Source organism: Rattus norvegicus, chromosome 1 (assembly GCF_036323735.1).
Source record: "Rattus norvegicus strain BN/NHsdMcwi chromosome 1, GRCr8, whole genome shotgun sequence".
NCBI classification, from domain to species: domain Eukaryota; kingdom Metazoa; phylum Chordata; class Mammalia; order Rodentia; family Muridae; genus Rattus; species Rattus norvegicus.
In genome coordinates this window covers 94,835,219-94,855,194 of record NC_086019.1, presented here as the reverse complement: position 1 = coordinate 94,855,194, position 19,976 = coordinate 94,835,219, and the positions used below count along the sequence as shown (strand labels likewise).

The following is a 19,976-nucleotide window of genomic DNA, read 5'->3' as shown; positions in this document are numbered from 1 at the left end:
ATAATTGAGAAGCTAAGATCCAGTTTTGCAAAAAAGGTAGCAGCAAGTGCCAAGACGAGAATGGAGACGGTGGATGGGAGCTGCTGCCAGCCCGAGATCAGGGTGAAGGCTAGGAAAGTTGCTAAGTGAAGAGGTCTAGGTGAAGACTGGGGAGGGGGGGGGGGGTCTGCAGGGGACCGGGCTGGAGGGGCGGTGTCAGGCCTGCGCACTTACACAGCACATTGAAGCGGTAGAAGGAGCTCACGGTTTCACGGAGTGCCTCGCTGTGGGCCCGGCAGGTGACCCGTTGACCGTGGTCTCGGGATGACACTCTGAGAAAAACACTCCTGGATGCAGCGGAGCCTTTGAACGGTGCACTCTGGGGTTTTGCAGCCACATCTTCCAGCCTGTGCAAGTTTGGGAAGTCAGGTGAGCACCCAGCTGGTTCCAGAAGCTCAGGGCACCGAGGGAGCAGACCGGGAGGGGGAGGGGACGGAACATGGACGGATGGGGCTTCCTGTAAACTCACCTCTCTCCTTCCTTGTCCCAAGACAAGTTGACTGGGGGGTTGCTGCTGATGCTGACGCAGGTCAAGTTCAAGGCGTCGCCTGGGCGCAGCGCGGACGAGTTGGCCAGGATGGTCAGGTTGGTTGGGGGGACTTAATGCATTAGAGATTCAGAGGCTGAGGAACCTGGACTACAAGGTTCGGACTCTACACCGCCCCCTCTCCACCACTCCCCACCCGCTGGGCCCGTGCGCTTACACTGCACCACCAGCTGCGTAGACGCACTGAGCTGACCCGCCTTGCAGGAGAACTTGGCTCGGTTGTCCGGCGGACCTATGATCAACACCAGCTCGCGGGAGAAAGTGCTCCCGGACTTCTCCACACTGCCCAGCTGCACACGCCGGGGCTCCTGGGGCTGCCGGGGCTCGCTCACCGGACGTGAATCCTGAGGACCCAAACAGGGTGGGTGGCTACTAGCCCAGGGCTTTTGTGTGACGAAGGTGCACTCAACGGCGTAGCACCCCACTAGTTTAAAGGAGTGGGGTCTGGAATCGAGTATCCCTAGTTCTAGCCTCTCCTGCCCGCCTTGGCAGTCTTGGGATCTTTCATCCATTGTACACCCCTCCCACCCTCACCCCCACCTTTTACCTGCTGCAGGCACCACACCCCTCAGAACTGATACTTGCAGAACACTGTGTCAGGAAACTCCCTTGAAATTACCAACCTGGTATGTTACTTTTTCCCTTTTCTTTGTCTCTGTTGTTTTTGCCTTGTTTTGCTTGAGGCCAGGGTTGACCTCAGAACAAGTTCTATGAGTAGCATGGCTGAGGATGGCCTTGTACTCCTGACCTTCCTGCCTTCAGCTCCCACGTGCTAGGGTTACAAAAGAGCCACCTCACCCGCCAGGTGTTTTTCTGAAAAATTCTAGTCTTCTGCTGGAGAGTTGGCTCAACAGTTAAGAGCACAGGATACTCCTGCAGAGGACCAGGGTTCGATTCCTAGCACCCACACGGCAGCTAATCACCTGCTGTAACTCCTGGTCCTAGGGGATCTGACACACTCTTCTGACCTCAAGGCATCAGGGATGAATGTGGTTCACAGGCAAAATACCCATACACATTAGAATTAATAAATAAAAATTTAAAATTTCAAAAACTTTCCACTCTCCCCAAAAGTTTCTCTGACCTTTTGCCCAATTCCCACATTAAGCCTTAGATATTCCTGCCTCAGTCTCTGTCTCTTTCTGTCTCTCTCTGTGTGTCTGTCTGTCTCTCTCAATCTCTTTTCTTTCCCTCCTTCATTCTTTATTTTCCTTAACATTAGCTTTAATGTGAATGAATTGTATTTACTGTGAATGGAATTATGGTTGTTTTTATCTCTAGAATTTTTGGCCCAAAGTTCCTTCTTTTATCCTGGAATTATTTTTCCAGTCCCTCCCTGGGGGTTTCAAAAATTCTCGTGGTATTAGCGACTTTTCATAATCTCTAGAGTTTTCCAAGAAATATGGGTATTTCCATGGTCTGAGAGGGTGGAGGACACAAGAGGGTCAAAGGCTGGGCAGGGTTTTGGTCCAGGCAGAGTCGGGTGGATCTCTCTAAGTTTGAAGCCAGCCTGGTTTACATAAGATCTAGGCCAGCCAGGACGACATAGTGAAACCGTCTGGAACAAAAAGGAACAAAATTCAAGGCCAGCCTGCATGACATTTTGTCTTAGGAAAGAAAGTAGGGAATGAGAAGATAGATTTTTCAGTAAAGTCTGAGTGGTTTGCTCACACTCATACACACACACACTCATACACACACACTCTCACACACATTCACACACTCACACACACACTCTCACACACATTCACACACTCTCACACACACTCACACACACATTCACACACTCTCTCATACGCACACACACATTCTCACACTCTCACACATTCACACACACACATTCTCACACTCTCACACATTCACACACACTCACACACACATTCACACACTCTCACACGCACTCACACACACACTCACACATACATTCTCACACTCTCTCACACACACACTCACACACACATTCTCACACTCTCACACACACTCACACACACATTCACACACTCTCACACTCACACACACTCACACACTCACACACATTCACACACACTCACACACACATTCTCACACTCTCTCTCACACACACACACAAGCAGATAAACAGAAAAGAGAGAGAGAAGACAGAAAGGAAGGAAGGGAAGGAAAGGAAAGGTGGGAGAAGGGAAAGAAGGGACTCTTGCTTGGTCCCTACCTTAAACCAGATGAGGGAGGGGTCTGGGTTGCCTCCGATGGCCAAGCATACCAGCCTCACCCGAGTCCCAGTCCGGATGTACTGTCCCTCTGGGGGCCCCTCAATCCACAGCTTCTGGGCAGGGTCTAGTGAGAGATGGTGAAGGAGAGATGTTTTCATCTGGGCTGAATCCTCAGGATGAGGTCGGTGAAGCCTGAGGCCTCACTGGGCTCTGGGTAAAGGCTCACATTTCACATTCAAGGTGAGTGACTTCTTGAAGGTCTCCTTGCTGAAGGCGTCACTGAAGGCTTCACAGGTGAGGGGCAGGCCATTGTCTTCTCTCCGCACCAAGAATGTGAGATTGGACATGGAGATGTGGCCACCATGCAGGCCCTGGCAAGGAGTAAGCTTCAGATTTAGGGCCTGAGAAGCTCCCACCCATGGCAACAGAGGCCTGGGTCCACCAGACCCCAGCAGGGACACATGAAGCCCTTCCCACCCTCTTCTGTCAGACCCGGGAACTGGGGCCTCAGTCTGGGCTCCCTGGGGCCTCAAGGGATGTCAAACCGTCATCTTCTACATCCTCACATCCATGACTGTCTCATCTGTGGGCAGCAGCTGCCGTCCACCCAACCACCATCGCAGCAGGACCCGTGGGCGACTGGACTTGGTCAGGCAGCAAAGGGTCACGTTCTTGTTCTCCGATTGTGATACAGATCCCAGGATGGTAATGGCGCTTGGGGGAACTGATGGAAGACACAGCGAGGATAGATGGGAGTTCAGGCCAGGGTCTTCAACCCAGACAGATGGGGGTGGGGGCTGATGGCGAGGTCTTTGGCATCAGATTGGCCAGATATGAGGACAGAAGGCCGTCTGGGTGTGGACGGAGAGCAAGAGGACGGGACTCACAGGTGACCTGTAGTGTGATGCTTCTCTCCTGGGTCCCTGCAGACACGCTGTTGTAGGACTGACAGCTGAGCCGAGCTCCATGGTCTTCAGGTCGTACAGTCATCACCAGCACGCTGTGGGCCACTGCCTGGGCATGCTCGGTGCCCCAGGCTGTGGACACTGGTTTACCGTTCTGGACACAGAAGCAAGCCTGGTTATCTCCTCACAGCTCCTTCCCTCATCCCCCATGTTAGCCCTCCATCCTCACCTTCAGCCACTGCAGGGTAGCAGGTGGATTGCCACCTCTGGCTGTGCAGGGCAGCTCCAGGTTCTCCCCTGCCCTCACATGCCCCTCATTCAGGCCTGGCCAATCAATGACAGGAGGTCCTGGGGGAACTAGAGAGCACAGAGCACTCAGGGAGCCTGGGAAGCCCACCTACTCTTTCTGGGCCCATAACTGACTTCAATCTCTTCTTGTAGGCAAGGGAAATGGGTCAGGAGGTAAGGGTACTTGGCCACAAGCCCGACAACCTGAGTTCAAGTCCGTGGTGCAAGAAGAGATTTAACTTCTGAAAGACGTTCCCTGACTTCTCCACTTGGCATGTGCATGCATGTACACATGCACACACATGCACACACACACACACAGAATACCAATAACAAGAATAAATATTAAATTTCCTTGTATGCTTGCTTTTTGTTTCCAGTATTAGGTGTGAAACCTGGGTTTATGCTTATCGCAGGCCAGATTCTATGGCTGAACTACAAAGTCCAGCCCTCAGTAGCCCAGGCTTGCCTTACTGTCCTTCCGCGCCCCCCCCCCCACCTCCTGAATGCTGGGATTATAGGTACACAACACTGATGACAATGTCTGAATTTTCTCCCATTCTTAAATCTCCCAGTGCTCTCAAATCATCCTCAATGTCCCAGGCTACCCACATCCCCCACTCACACAGAATATTCATGGTGAATGAAGCCTTTATGGGAGTGTCCAAAGCTGGGTTGGAACCCTCACAGACCAGTAACTGCCCGTTATCCGAGCTCTGGGGTATCACCCTGCCATGATAAAATAGAAGTTTCTGGAGTCAGAGTTGTCATCTGAAATCTAGGGACCCAGGATGAAGAGGTGGACGTCCCAAGTCCCCACTTTTAGCTCATCTCCATACTGATTTATGCAAAGATCTAAAATCCCCTGGGAGAGAACTGGGGGCTCGACCGTGAGAGTTGGGGTGGCTAAGGTCCCTATCTGGGTTAAATATTTTTACTTAATACCTTACCGTCGAGAATTTTTGAGAGTCAAAGTCAAGAGTTAGGACCCAGGTATTTCTAAAACTCAAGTCTCCATACTTGCATTGTTAGGTTTGGAAAGTGTTGTGGGACAACCTGGAACACGGGGTACAGGGAGGAAAACCCAAATTGCACACCTGGCTTCGGCCTCTGTGATGCAGAGTTTCTCCTCTGATCCCTCATTCACATTGGAGGAGACGTCCAATATAGTTCGTCCACCTTGGGGCAACAAGAAATCCGGATAGACGGATGCTGGATTCTTCTCCAAGGTGAATGTAGGAACATTACCCTGGAAGTCCTCAGGGTAGACAAGCACCCCTTCTTACACACCCCCTTCTTATTGGCTCAGGAGGACAAGAAGCTGAGGTGACAGTTTGGTCCTCCCACATGTTCAGGACCCCCTGAATTCTGGGATTCTCAGGGCCATATCATGGTTTCTTCTTTCCCCCCTCCCCTACATCTGCAATACGTCGGCAGCCATAGCTCACTTGAGTGCTGACCCTAGATCAGCCATCTTGCATTTCCTGGGTGTCTCCCCCACCCCATATCTCTTTCTTATCCAGAACATCACATTGGCCTCATTACCTGGGGTGATGATATCTTCAGGGAGGACATATTTTAGGAGCCCCTAGGAGGGCACTTGGCAGAAACACCACCTTCCCATCCCACCGGTTCACCCCCACTCACTCTGGATGAAGGTGATGTCAGGTGCTGGTTTTGCATCTCCAGACACACAGGTGACCACATACTCCTGCCCAGCTACCCAGGTCACTGTGCTTCCTGCCTCGGGGGTCAACAGAAGCACCTTGGGGGAAACTGGTGGGAAAGAGTCTGGGATCAAGCATTGTTGGGAGACACGTGAAGGGTTTGGCCAAAAAATTAGAAGCCGGGACTGTACCCAGGGCCCAGGGTGGAGGACTCCCAGTCTGAGGGAAGAGGACTCCCAGATCTGAGGGAAGAGGGCTGGCGCCCAGACTGGTGGGTCCTGGAGGGGAGTCTTTCACCCGTACCTAGAATGGAGAGGATTACTTTAGGAGACACAAGCTCGGGACCCAACTCTGAGCGGCCGACTTGGCATTCATACTCTGCGTCATCACTGAGGTCACAGGCTTCAATAAGCAGGTGGAACTCGCCTGGAGATGGAACCACCAAGGTCAGTGCCACTGTCTCTGCTAGTGCCTGACTATCACACACTCCGATCTCTTACCTTTAGCACGATCTCCTTCCAGGCTGTACCTCGGGAAGCCTGGCATCTTCGGGTTTGGACCCAGAAGCAGCCCATCCTTAGCCCACTGCACCACACTGCCAGGGGCCCTGACACCGCACCATAGCTTAACTGTTGTCCCTTCCACCGCAGTCAGGTTTTCAGACAGAGCCCAGAAGCCTTGAGGTGCTGAGGTGGGGACTGGCGACTCGGCCAGGCCTGGGGACACAGGAGATTGACAATAGGAGACAAGGTGACACTTGAGGGTATGTGTACTATAAGGCCAGAGTTCCACTCACCTGAGGTCAGCATTCCCATGAGCAGCAGGGGAGTCAAACTGGACGTTCTGTGTATTGGGCTTGTCCGGGCACCTCTGACAGTGACTCTCTTAGCGCCCATTACTGGCAGCTTGGATTGTTGAGGTCTTCCCTGAGCCTCTCTCTGTGTCCTTTTCTTTTCTTTTGATCTCTTTTTGTAACTCCCCTTCTCTCCTTCCTCTCTCCTTCCTTCCTTTTCTTCTTTCTCCCTATCTTCCTAGACTCCTCTCATTGTCTGTGACTGTCGCAGTCTTTCTCCCCCTGCTAACAGTTCTTTCTCTCAGTTCCAATCCCAAGTGCTCAAAAATCCCCGCCTATCTTCTCTCCGTTTCTCTTTCTTATCCTTTACTATCTCCCTCTCACCCACTCACAGGCACTCAGAGCTCACCAGCTGTGCTGGGTCCAGCAGTTCCATGAACCCAGAAAGCCAAAGCCGTCAGACACAGCATGGGAACATTTCTTGGACCCAGGGTGAGCTCACTTTGCTGCTTCCTCCAAGTCCTTCCTGAGTCTGCCCAGCGGGCAATGAAATCCCCTGTCAGCACATGCCAGGAGCATTCCTTGGTGCCTCCCTAGCCCCAGTGACCTCAAGGTCCGAGGGAGAGCATTTCTGACCAGGGCCATCTCCCAGCTCAGTACGGGACCCAGAGCTAGGCCTGTATGGGTGAGAAGGACACGAACCCCTCCCCCAATGACATCCTTATTCTTTGCAGCCCAGATCATGACATGTACCCTTCTTCTCTCCATGGCACCTCTGCTGGTGAATATTCACGAGTGTGTTTTTAAACAAGGAGAGTGTGGGGCAGAGAGAAGCCAACTGTGTGGGTGTGGATTTGAGAGCGTGCGTGTTCCAGGGGAGGTGACAGCCAATTGAACACAGTTAGAGTGTCTGATATCGTGTACACAGAGCATCGGGACAGTCAGTAGGACTGTGTCCACAGACCTCAGTGTGCAGAAACCTGGTGAGCTCAGACACCGATAAACATAGGCTGGGGGTCTCTGGGAGCTGGAACATCTGAATCCTGAGGCCATGTGAGAGTCCTTCTGTCCTTCTGTTTCCTCAACCCCTCCATCTCTCCTTGTGTGTATGTCTCTCTCGCCAGGATGATTTATCGTCTTATTCTTCTCCACGTCTTTGATTCCATCCCCCCCTTCCTCCACTCCTACTCCCCTTCTCGTTTCTGTCACTCTTGCTGCCCCCTCCCTGTTTGGCCCTTGAATTTTAGAAGCATATGTTGACTGGCCCACCCTCCCAACCTGAGAGCACAGACGCATTCACCTGGGATAAACTCCTGCTGCCTGCTTATCTCCTGCAGGAATCACAACTGTTCTCTTTTGCCCCTTATTCCCCTCAAACCTCCCACCTCACGGCTGCTCCTCCTCCAGGAGGCAGTCCGGGCATCTGGCCTGAGCCCCCCACAGCTCTCTACCAAGGGTGAGCCCTCTGGTCTTTCTCTCCCATCCAGCCGCATTATTGATTCATTACCGTCGGTCCACATTCCCATCTCCAAACCCATCAACGCCTCCTGGGAAATGGATTGCACGCAGACCTAACCAGGGAGTCTGTTATGGGGCCTTTGCCAGATGGTATCTTTGGGGGCCAAGGTGTAGAGATGTCAGTTGCTGGAGCCCTTAATTAGTGCAAACCTTCTACACTCAACCTTGGCTGTTTTCCTCCTCTGAATGCTCTGGGGACCCCAAGCTCTCCATTTTTCCATGCCCGTGGCCCCAGAGTGCCAGGAAAGGGAAGCTGTGTCGGGTGTCTGGAAAAACAGCCTCATCATCTGACTTCCTCCCCAGGACTCAGGAGTCCTGGGCTCAAGCCTGTCCTATTTCAAAACACAGAAGCCAGGAGGTCGGATTTAGGTGTGGGGCCTCCCGGGCCTCTCTTTTCCAGGCCGCCAGCCTGAAATCCTTCCACTTCTAATAGGACTCAGCACAGCTGTTCAGTCTGTTGGTTTTCCAATCCTCCCGGGGCTGTGAGGGTGAGTGAGATAGAGATTGGTTGTCAAATCCAGTAGCTTTAAGACTTAAGACCAGATATTCTGAAACTGGTCCAACTCCACCACACTGCAGGCTTCTCAGCCAGCAGAGGTCTGAAACCTCCCCTCTGAGCAAGTCCAACCCTCAAACATTTAGAAGTACCGGTTTGAGCCCTGAATGTGCTTTAATTCTGAGAGGTCCAGGAATGTCAGACCCAGGGTCCCAGGCCCCCAGTCCCTTCAGTAAGCTCGGGGTCCCTCCCACCTGCTTTGCCAGCTGCGCTGCGTGGGAACGCCCAGCTGGGCTGCACGGGAGCTGTCAGGACAAGCTGTGCGGTTCCCAGCCTCCCTCCCAGCCTGCCAGAGTCAGGGCACTGCCTCCTCCCAGCCGTCGCCCGGCAACCACTCCGATAGGCCATGGGCCGGGGGACGACTGAGTGGAGAGAGGGGACGAGCGAGTACTGCCGGGTCCTGGGAAAGGAGGAACTCGAGTTGGAGGGGAGGGGGCGGGCTGGATTCCTAGATCTTAGAGTGATGGTGTGGCTTACAACGATCACAAAGCAGCAGGGGGGTATTTTGGGAAATGGGGAGCTGAATCCCTCTTTTCTCAAGGCTCCTAAGTGGTCCTTCAGCACCTGGGTGCCCTCTCTCCGACCCGCAAGCCCAAGGAGCCTGGGCTCCGACTCCCCAGGGCGCGGAAGCTGGCGAAGCCTCAGGGATTCCCATTTATAGCTTGGTTTCCACTCAGCTCAGTCCCTCCAGGACTCGGGCTGAGCAAGTTTCTTCCATTCTCTTCTCTCCTCCCCCTCCCTCCTCCTCCTCTTCTTTAGCCTCCTCCTCCTCCCCGCCTCCCCTTCAACCTCAGCAGGGTGCAGGTGTCCAACTCGAGCAAGGGCCCCAACTTGGACTCAGATGTTCCAACTCTCAGACACCCTGATAATGCGGGGGCGCCCTCTTGCTGCGCGGACAGCTACCCTGAGCACCCCTAGCCGTCCGCACACAAGGCGCCGGAGTTTCTCAATGGGAAGAGGCCGGGTCTCCAGGAGGCGGGGCGAATAGGATCCCGCCCGCCTAGTGGGTCCTTCGCAGTCCTAGGGTTGCAACCCCGTGAGCGGTGTAGAGCACTGGAGACTGCGGACGAGCCGGATTTCAGGGACTTTGGGCCAGACATAGAATCTTCCAGCCCGGAGAGAAGAGTGGGGTGCAGAGAGGGGTTCCAGTCCAGCGTGGTGAGAGGCGAGCTATCGAGGAAGAAGTTGGAGGGCAAGCAGTGCAATCCTAAGTCTGCGAGATCTTGGGGTTCACACACTCAGGATGCTGGCCTCCGCCCTCCTCGTTGTCCTCTGCTGTTTCAGAGGAAATGCAGGTACTCCCAGCCCAACCCCCGGAGGGCACAGGGAACTCTATTGTCCATTACTGTCTTGTTTGGGAGAAGGAGTCTAAGGGTTCTTAGTCCTGGGTGTGAGAGAGTACTTTAGAAGCCAGGGCTTCTGAGTCTGATGAAGGGAGGCTTTGGAGACTGGACCCCTTGGGTCTTGCATAAGGGGATTCCTTTTCTAAGCTCAGCTATACCTCTTCTCCTAGGCTCATCGCCCCATTTCCTTCAACAGCCAGAGGACATGGTGGTGCTGTTGGGGCAGGAAGCCCGGCTGCCCTGCGCTCTGGGCGCATACAGGGGGCTCGTGCAGTGGACTAAGGATGGGCTGGCTCTAGGGGGCGAAAGAGACCTTCCAGGTGAGGCTGGTCTTTGCTCAGGGAAGGGCTGGCATTAGCGGGGCTGCTGGGCATGGACTGCATCTGAGGGTTTCAGCTTTGGGGGAGTGACAGACTCCCAAGAATATTTGGGAATCCTGAGTTTTAAAATAATTGCCTTTGAAGAGGTGTGATTCCATGTTTGGGGAATACCATCTTTATCCTAAAACATATACCTGCACGGACCCTTTGCCAACAGTTGTAGACAGTTGTACAGGTAACGCACAGGTTACTGTGAGTGCCTCAGAAGCCCCGCCCCTTTTTACTTTCCTCTATGGTAGGCGAAGGGTATTGTTTTATCTAATTTCTGTTGGTTTGTTTTGTTGATTGTATTGGGGTCTCCTTCTGCAGCCCAAGCTGGTCTTAAACTCGAGATCTTCCTGCCTCCGCCTTTTGGGCGCTGGAATGCAAGCATGCGCTACCCAAATCTGGCTCGACCTAATTTTAATGGGAATTGTCTTCTTCCACTCCTTTCTGATCTTTTCTCTCCCAAATCTGTGGAGACTATGAATTGCCAGGAGGCTTAGACTCTCTCTGGACCCAGCACATATTCTTTTCTCCCAGTATTGCTTTGGTTTGCCTTTTGAGACTGGGTCTCTCTATGTAATCCTGGACAGCCTGAACTCCCTATATAGACCAGGCTGGCCTCGAACTCATAGAGATCTGCCTGCCTCATATTCCTGCATGCTGAGATTTAAAGGTGCACACCACCATACCCTGCCCCGGCACATGCGTTTTAATTACGTCTTGGTGGGAAACATGGGGCTCTTTCCCTGCTCCCTGAGGTGAGGTGAAATAAAGACTTGAGACCAGGAGCTCAGGATTATGTGTGGTCTCTTCTGTCTCCAGGGTGGTCCCGGTACTGGATATCAGGGAATTCAGCCAGTGGCCAGCATGACCTCCACATTAAGCCTGTGGAGCTGGAAGATGAAGCATCCTATGAGTGCCAGGCCTCACAGGCAGGCCTCCGATCACGACCAGCCCAACTGCATGTGATGGGTGAGGGTCCAGCCCACTGGCACCATGGGAGCTTGGGGTGAGGAACTGGAGCAGCTAGGACTACTTGGGAGTAGCAGAGTCCAGGAACCCTAGGGGAGTGGTGGGTTGGAGCTGAGAGGGATTCAATTCTGACCCCAGATCTGCCATGTAGTCCCCCCAGAAGCACCCCAGGTACTAGGCGGCCCCTCTGTGTCTCTGGTTGCTGGAGTTCCTGGAAATCTGACCTGTCGGAGTCGTGGGGATGCCCGACCTGCCCCTGAGCTACTGTGGTTCCGTGATGGGATCCGGCTGGATGGGACCAGCTTCCACCAGGTTGGGTCTAAATCTGTTTGTCATTTCTTGTTCATTATGGAGACTCTGGGTTCACTCTAACCACAGGCTTATCTAAGGGGATTGGCAGCCATTCGGTGGTGAAAGGTGATTCAGGTCGAGCCAGACTTCCTGGCTCAGTCATTTGCTAAATACTTGTTTTTGCATATGGTGTTTAACTCGTTGTCCCTCAGTTTCTTTGTCTGTACAATGGGAAAATAATAGCACTAGTCACCTCATAGGGTAGTATAGAGAGTTAAATAAAACATGTGTGGGGTTGGGGGATTTAGCTCAGTGGTAGACCGCTTGCCTAGCAAGCGCAAGGTCCTGGGTTCGGTGTTCATCTCCGAAAAGGAAAAAAAAAAAAAGAAGGAAAAAAACCCCATGTGAATGACTAAAATTATCCAACATGGTTCTCATGTGAGTTATAGATGAAATCATTGTTAATGTGGAGAGTGGTAATAATGCACGCCGGTAACCACAGTGCTCAGGAGGCTAAGGCCAGAGGACCAGAAGTTCCAGCCGCGGCTCCATACTGACACTCTGACCAAGAAAGAATAGAGGAATCATTATTGTGTATTTATCACCTCTAGATCACGCTGAGGGACAAGGCCACCGGGACAGTTGAAAACACCTTATTCCTGACCCCTTCCAGTCAGGACGATGGAGCCACCTTGATCTGCAGAGCACGGAGCCAGGCCCTGCCCACAGGGAGGGACACAGCGGTGACACTGAGCCTTCAGTGTGAGTACAATTGGTCCTGGAAGGACCAGGGTGGGCCTGAACTCTTGCTTGTGACAAAGGAAGGAGGTCGAGGGATGTCACGATGGGGTACCTGGGGGATTGGGAACTGAAAGCCCAGCCTCTATCTGAGAAAGAGAAGAGAGCTAGAGATCCACACCCCATTCTCACAGATCCCCCAATGGTGACTCTGTCTGCTGAGCCCCAGACTGCGCAGGAGGGAGAGAAGGTAACTTTCCTGTGTCAAGCCACTGCCCAGCCTCCTGTCACCGGCTACAGGTGAGGAAAAATGTCACTTGTCTCTAGCAGCCGAGGAGAGCCAGGACGATGTTAATAACGTGCTTGTCTCTGCAGGTGGGCGAAGGGGGGATCCCCGGTGCTCGGGGCACGTGGGCCAAGGTTGGAGGTCGTTGCAGATGCCACGTTCCTGACTGAGCCGGTGTCCTGCGAGGTCAGCAACGCGGTCGGAAGCGCCAACCGCAGCACCGCGCTGGAAGTGTTGTGTGAGAAGGGGTGGGGCCGTGGGTGTGACCGAGGTGCGCGTGGCCGTGCCAGAAGGCGGGGCTAGGACAGGTGTAGAACTGGGTTTGGCCCAGGGAGCGAGAGGGGATAGGGGGTGGGGCTTCAGGGGCGGGGCTTGTGGTGTGGACATTTAGTGTCAGGTGTTGCTGGAAACCTACACTAGTGTTTTAGAAACGCAGATCCTAGGTCAGGGGTTCATTCCAACCCGCTCCTCTCTCTCCTCCAGATGGACCCATTCTGCAGGCAAAACCGAAGCCCGTGTCCGTGGACGTGGGGAAAGACGCGTCTTTCAGCTGTGTCTGGCGGGGGAACCCACTTCCACGGATATCCTGGACCCGCCTCGGTGGCTCTCAGGTGGAGTCCGATCTGGGGCTTGTGACAGTAGCTGGAATTAGATGGAGCTTCCTCCCCGAGGCTTGTCTCTGATGCCCCTTCCCTGTGCTAGGTGCTGAGCTCCGGGCCCACACTGCGGCTTCCGTCCGTGGCACTGGAGGATGCGGGCGACTATGTGTGCAGGGCTGAGCCGAGGCGAACGGGTGTGGGAGGCGGCACAGCACAGGCAAGGCTGACAGTGAACGGTGAGAGAACCCGAGGGTCTTGGGACAGGGGGTGGGACAAAAGGGTGGGAGTTGAAAGGAAGTTATAGGGACTAGTGTTGGAACTGGAATTGTTTTTCTTTTCTTTTTTCTTTTTTCTTTCTTTTTTTTTTTTTTTTCCGGAGCTGGGGACCGAACCCAGGGCCTTGCTAGGCAAGCGCTTTACCACTGAGCTAAATCCCCAACCCTGTAACTGGAATTGTTAAAGGCGAGGCAGGCCTGTTCTGGTCAGTAGGGAGACGTGGGCTGTTGGTTTTTTGTTTGTTTGTTTTGTTGTTTTGTGTTTTAGAGGTGAAACCACAGTGACCAGGTCTGACTTGGTTTTATTCAGAATTAGTTTTGGAGAGGTGGAGACCTGTGTCTAACGGTCCATGGTTTCCGTTCCAGCACCCCCTGTAGTGACAGCCCTGCACCCTGCACCAGCCTTCCTGAGGGGTCCTGCTCGCCTCCAGTGTGTGGTGTTTGCCTCTCCTGCCCCAGACTCCGTGGTAAGGAAAGGACCTTCACCTCTATGACACACCGGCCCTCCCACACCTGACAATGACATCTCCCACCTCCCACCAGCCCCTCTGTTCTTTCCCAAGCTCCTAATGGACTTTTTTCCCCCCACCCGGTTTTTAGGTTTGGTCCTGGGACGAGGGCTTTCTGGAGGCTGGTTCACTGGGCAGGTTTCTAGTGGAGGCCTTCCCAGCCCCAGAAGTGGAGGGGGGACAGGGCCCAGGCCTTATTTCTGTGCTACACATTTCCGGAACCCAGGAGTCCGACTTTACCACAGGCTTCAACTGCAGTGCCCGCAACCGGCTAGGTGAGGGACGAGTCCAGATCCACCTGGGCCGTAGAGGTGAGTTATTGACCCAAGGAGCCCCAAACCTGAGCGTCCCAAACCCCACAAGCACGGTTTGAAGCTACCAAACTATAAGGGTCCTTAAATACACAGACTCCCCAAAACTCATGAGTCTCACAACTATGAATTCAGGAGAGCGAGATGGCTCAGCAGATAAAGACACTCGCCACCAAGCCTGATAACCAAGGTTCAGTACTCAGAACCCATGTGGTAGGAGAGAACCAATACCCCAAAGTTGTTCTCTGACCTCCATTTATATACCCCCCCAACACATATACCTATACACAATAGCATTTAAAATAAGTAAAAGCAAAAACAAGCAAAAAAAAAAAAACAAACAAAAACAAAAAACCCTATGAGTTTCTTCAATCGTAGGACCACCAAATCAATAATTCTTTCAAATACAGGACCCTAAATGGAGACGCCATTCCATACTAGGAGTCTACAAATGTGGAAAATTGTGAAATAAAAGACTCTCAGGTTCTAAGCAGCCCTAAAGTTATGGTGTTTGTTTACATTTATCTATGTATCTATTTATTTATTATATGAGTACACTGCAGCTGTCCTCAGACACACCAGAAGAGGGCATCAGATCCCATTACAGATGGTTGTGAGCCACCATGTAGTTGCTGGGAATTGAACTCAGGACCTCTAGAAGAGCAGTCAGTGCTCTTAACCTCTGAGCCATCTCTCCAGCCCCCTATTTGTTTATTTGTATGGAGGGTCATGTTCCTGCCACAGTGCACATGTGGAGGTCAGAGGACAACTTGTGGAGTCAGTTCTCTCCTTCCATTCTATGGGTCCCCAGGATCGAAGAACCCAGGGCATTAGACTTGGTAGTAATCATCTTTATCTGTTGGGCCGGCCATCTTGCCATCCGTTTGTTATTGGAGCCTTGTTTTCATTTTTTGAGACAGAATCTCAGATAGACCAAGCTGGTCTTCAACTACTGGCAGTCATCCTGCATTGTCACAAGTGCTGTGACTACAGAAGGGACTTGCCAAGGGATTTTACATTTACATACTCTCAAGCTTCAAATCCCCAAATTCATGGGTTCTCAGACACCAGACATAGCACACTACAAATGTGGGGAAATCCCAAGATTGACAGCCTTTTCAGCCCAAGGATCCTAAACACAAGCCCTGAGCCCATTTCCCTGCTTTCCCCGTCTTTGGACACCCTTCTTAGGACACCCGTCTGCTCCTTACAGACTTGCTGCCTACTGTCCGGCTTGTGGCTGGAGCAGCTTCTGCAGCCACCTCTCTCTTTATGGTCATCACTGGAGTGGTCCTCTGCTGCTGGCGCCATGGCAAGTATCCATGCCTTGAACCTCTGCCATCCCAGCCACCCTCCTCTCCATCCCATCTAGCCCAACCCCTTGATTGACAGCCTTGATTGACAGCCTTGATTGACAGCCTTGATTGATAGCCTTGATTGACAGCCTTGATTGATAGCCTTGATTGACAGCCTTGATTGATAGCCTTGATTGACAGCCTTGGGACCTGGCTCCATTCCTGGCTCCCAGAGCTCACACAAGGCTCATCTTATGCCAGGTTCAAGTTCCCACCCTAGTCCTGATCAGTTTCCTCTGGGTCACCCCAGCTCCATTCTGTCTCTCCCAGGCCCAAGTTCTCCATGGTTTCCAACCTTCCTAGTCCACTTTGCCCAGTCAGCTCTGTTCCCAAGTACTGGTCACTCCCCTCTTACCTTTGCCTCTCCTGTCCTGGGCCTCAGGCTCTCTCTCTAAGCAAAAGAACTTGGTCCGGATCCCAGGAAGCAGTGAAGGTTCCAGTGCACATGGCCCTGAGGAGGAGACAGGCAGCAGTGAGGACCGGGTAAGATCCTGGGTCCCCACATTCCATTGTGCTCCCAGATCAGCCCACCCTCACGCTCAAGTACGGCCCCAGCCTTTTTGTTGTTGTGTGAGACATGATTTCTCTGTGTAGTGCCTTGGAACTAGCTATGTAGACCAGGCTGGCTTCCAAATCCGATATCCTCCTGCCTCTGCCTCCTGAGTGCTGAGATTAAAGGTGTGTGCCATTATAACCAGCTTGGCCCCAGTCTTAACCATGATGACCCCAGGCCCACAGTATCCTCATAATTGCAAACGTGTCTCCTCGCAGTTGTCCTTTCGTCTCAACGTGTCCTCACAGCCTTCCTTATTGTCCTAAGTGTAGCCTTCAGCTCTCTTCAGCCTCCAAGGACGACCATGAAAGACTTTGGGGATCTCGCAGAGATAGGATGAGCTTCTGACCATGGCTTATCATTATCTGTCCCACCTCAGGGTCCCATTGTGCACACTGACCATAATGATTTGGTTCTTGAGGAAAACGAGGCTCTGGAGACAAAGGTGAGTACTGGGAGGGGGGGAGCTCACTCTCAGTCTGCGGCTCGCCTTACTTCAAAACCAGAACAGCTCTACGGAGACAGGGTCTCGCCGTAGCTGGCTTGGACTCCGCACAGACTTTCTCCGGTAGCCGTTGTTGCTGGGGTTGTGAGCCTCCGACCAGAACACCACATTCGTTGGTTTCTCTGCTTCTCTTCTTTTAATTTTGTCACCTTAAGACCTTCGCCCAGGCAGGTAGATCTCTGAGTGTGAGGCCAGCCTGGTCTACAGAATGAGTTCTAGGACAGCCAGGGCTACACAGAGAGACCCTGTTTCGATAAAAATAAAAATAATAAAATAAAAAAGAATCAAAGAGATGAACAAGGGAAGAAGAGACGTCTCAGCAGGTAAAGGCCCTCGCCAAACCTTATGACCCGAGTTCATTATGATATGACGGAAGGACAGCCAGGGCTACATGGAAAAACCTTGTCACGAGCCTCCCTCATACTCCAAAAGACCTGCCTTTAACTGCACCTTCACTTCCTGAGCCAGCTCACCCGCTCACCCGCTCACCAGCTCACCAGCTCACCTGCTCACCAGCTCACCAGCTTACCCGTTCACCAGCTCACCAGCTCACCCGCTCACCAGCTCACCAGCTCACCCGCTTATCAGTTCACCAGTTCACCCACTCACCCGCTCACCCACTCACCCGCTCACCAGCTCACCAGCTCACCAGCTCACCAGCTCACCAGCTCACCTGCTCACCAACTTATCAGTTCACCAGTTCACCCTCTCACCTGCTCACCCACTCACCAGCTCACCCTCTCACCTGCTCACCCACTCACCAGCTCACCCGCTTACCAGCTCACCCGCTCACCAGCTCACCCGCTCACCAGCTCACCAGCTTATCAGTTCACCAGTTCACCCTCTCACCTGCTCACCCACTCACCAGCTCACCCGCTCACCAGCTCATCAGTTGCAGCATCAGTTGACTCTCCTTTTACCTTGGTTTCCAGGCCCCATCTGCCATGTTTTATGCCTCTAAGTGTCTCTTTGTTCAGCTGCTGTCTTCCAGACAGGGGTCTTTCTTTCTCATTGACTCTATGTAGTGCTGGGAATCAAACCAAGGGCCTTGAGCAAGCTAGCAAGCACTCACGGACAGAACTACATCCCTAACCACAGTTAAAGCCTTCTTGTCTATACTTGAGTGCACTTTTCTCTTGACCTGAAAGCCAGTCTTCCTTTCTCCCACCCTCCCTCTCCCGTTCCCATCTTCCTCCTGCCCCAACTTCAGTCAGACCTGGCTTGTTCTAGGAAGACAGTGCCCAACCCCACCCTTTCTATGCTGGTCTATATGTCTAGCTCTCTGTCTGGGAGTCTCTGCCTCTGCTCTTTCTGCTGTCTTCATACCTAGCTCTAGGTCCAGCTGAAGTTCAGTGTGTCTTTCCACCCATGATCCTAACCTTTCTATGCACATTCCTTACCAAATCTCATTTGTTCCTTAGGATCCAACCAATGGTTACTACAAGGTTCGAGGGGTCAGTGTGAGCCTTAGCCTTGGGGAAGCCCCCGGAGGAGGCCTCTTCTTGCCACCCCCATCTCCGATGGGTCTTCCAGGGACTCCTACTTACTATGACTTCAAGCCACATCTGGATTTAGTCCCTCCCTGCAGACTGTACAGAGCACGGGCAGGTTATCTTACCACCCCTCATCCCCGAGCCTTCACCAACTACATGAAACCCACATCCTTTGGACCCCCAGATTTGAGCTCCGGAACGCCCCCCTTCCCATATGCTACCTTGTCTCCGCCCAGTCACCAGCGTCTCCAGACTCACGTGTGAAAACATCTCTCCAATTGAAGAGCCTCAGGACCTTCAGCTTACCACATAGTGTGTTGTCCAGATTTTTGGGGAGTCAGAGCAAGCTGATGACCAATCCCTCCAAAATGGAGCCCTGATGGAGGGAAAGAGCACTACAAGCATCAGAACTGTTAATGTATACTCAGTTCAGCCAAAGTGGATTCTCCAAGCAGGAGCAATATGGCTGCTATACCTACTTGTTCTCCTGTGAGGAAGACATTCAAGATGATGACTAAACACTATGCAGAGGGACAAAGATGGGGACTAGGGCTATGGTTGGAAACATTTCTAGCCAGTAAAGCAGACATGTGACCATCTGCACCAAGAGGAAGGATAACATAAGACAAATCAAGATGAAAGAAATAACCCCCGCCCCTCCATCCTGGCCAATAAAAGTATAGCCAATATGGCTGTCCATTCTCTGGGAACCAAAATGGCCACTATCTTGATTCCTTCCTTAAAGATACAGAAAGAATTGAATCCCAGGAATGGGATGGGGTGAAAATAAAAGAAATAAGGGGGATTCTTGGACTAAGAATATTTATATTTAATAATAAAAAGGGGGGACAAAGATGTAACTGTGCTTCGAGCCTCCTGGTGTTTTCCATGAATGAAGAGGCTTGTAAAGGTTGGACTGTATATAGTCCTTCCTCTCTCCTAGCTCATGGGGTGGCAGAAGCAATGACATCCTAAGTCCTACTGTAGGCACTTTCTCTTTGTGTGTGTGTGTGTGTGCGCTATCTTTTTAAGATTTGTTATTTTTATTTTACTGTGTGGGTATTTTGCCTGTGTGCATTACTGTACACTCTATACATGCCTGGTCCCTGAGGCCAGAAGAGAGCGATGGATCCCCTGAAACTGGAGTTATTGTCAGTGTGGGTATTGAACCTGAGTCTGCTGAGAGAGCAGCCAGTGCTTTTACCCACGGAGCTTTCTCCTAGTGGTTAGCCGGGAACTCTTGGTCTCGCTGCCTCAGGTCCTCTGGGATTACAGGTGCACATCAGCATTCCACTTTAGGCTCTTTTAATAACATGTCTCCATCTCACCCCAATCACACCCACAGAGATGCACACACGCAAACAGAAAGACGGCAAATGCGGGCAGGTTCCCACAAGACCGTCAGCTCGAAGGCCATATAGATGCACACACACACACACACACACACACACACACACACACACACACACGGGCGCGCGCGCGCGCGCACGCAGCTAGGCTGCCTCAGTTGGCCCGGAAAATAGAATATTTTACACACACTTAAGACAAAACAGTGGGGGCTGGGGATTTAGCTCAGTGGTAGAGCGCTTACCTAGGAAGCGTAAGGCCCTGGGTTCGGTCCCCAGCTCCAAAAAAAAAAAAAAAAAAGACAAAACAGTGACCCCCTTTAGGCAGAAGACTTAAGGTGGTCCTCAGAGTGGGCGAGAACGGGGACTCCACACAGTGGTCCTTAGGTGCTGGGTTTTCGAAGGTTATACTATCCAGCCCCTGGCCTGAGTCATCTTTAAAGAAAGGGTTCTAGGGCTTTGGTCATGGATTTTTGGAGGGAGTATTTAAAGGTCCAGACACCTAGCAAACAGGACAGGAAGGCTGAATTCCT

At 52.3% G+C, this 19,976-nt stretch overlaps 2 protein-coding genes across 2 annotated transcripts in view; one reads left to right on the top strand and one right to left on the bottom strand.

Moving 5' to 3' along the window:
• Positions 1-6,934, bottom strand: part of Nphs1 (NPHS1 adhesion molecule, nephrin) — a 28,262-nt gene extending 21,328 nt beyond the window's left edge. The window contains 14 exon segments of the mRNA NM_022628.1: positions 214-386; positions 509-638; positions 744-930; positions 2,775-2,899; positions 3,002-3,146; positions 3,342-3,499; positions 3,663-3,834; positions 3,910-4,037; positions 4,594-4,697; positions 5,066-5,147; positions 5,616-5,744; positions 5,939-6,061; positions 6,136-6,351; positions 6,432-6,934. Of these exon segments, the coding sequence (NP_072150.1) occupies positions 214-386; positions 509-638; positions 744-930; positions 2,775-2,899; positions 3,002-3,146; positions 3,342-3,499; positions 3,663-3,834; positions 3,910-4,037; positions 4,594-4,697; positions 5,066-5,147; positions 5,616-5,744; positions 5,939-6,061; positions 6,136-6,351; positions 6,432-6,531 (1,972 nt within the window). The 5' untranslated portion in view covers positions 6,532-6,934.
• A 2,141-nt stretch (positions 6,935-9,075) lies between these two features.
• Positions 9,076-18,952, top strand: Kirrel2 (kirre like nephrin family adhesion molecule 2). The gene is made up of 15 exons (NM_001271398.1): positions 9,076-9,797; positions 10,016-10,165; positions 11,033-11,182; positions 11,334-11,494; positions 12,085-12,235; positions 12,406-12,511; positions 12,587-12,735; positions 12,981-13,108; positions 13,200-13,332; positions 13,738-13,838; positions 13,972-14,191; positions 15,405-15,503; positions 15,929-16,029; positions 16,479-16,544; positions 18,026-18,952. The coding sequence occupies exons 1-15, from the start codon at positions 9,746-9,748 to the stop codon at positions 18,359-18,361; spliced, it is 2,103 nt and encodes a 700-aa protein (NP_001258327.1). The 5' UTR covers positions 9,076-9,745; the 3' UTR covers positions 18,362-18,952.
• The last annotated feature ends 1,024 nt before the right edge of the window (positions 18,953-19,976 follow it).

Coding starts and splice junctions, on each gene's coding strand:
- Kirrel2 (NM_001271398.1), top strand. CDS start 9,746: ATGCTGGCCTCCGCCCTCCTCGTTGTCCTCTGCTGTTTCAGAGGAAAT. Junction 12,736..12,980: donor CACCGCGCTGGAAGTGTTGT/GTGAGAAGGGGT, acceptor TCTCTCCTCCAG/ATGGACCCATTCTGCAGGCA. Junction 16,030..16,478: donor CAGGCAGCAGTGAGGACCGG/GTAAGATCCTGG, acceptor GTCCCACCTCAG/GGTCCCATTGTGCACACTGA.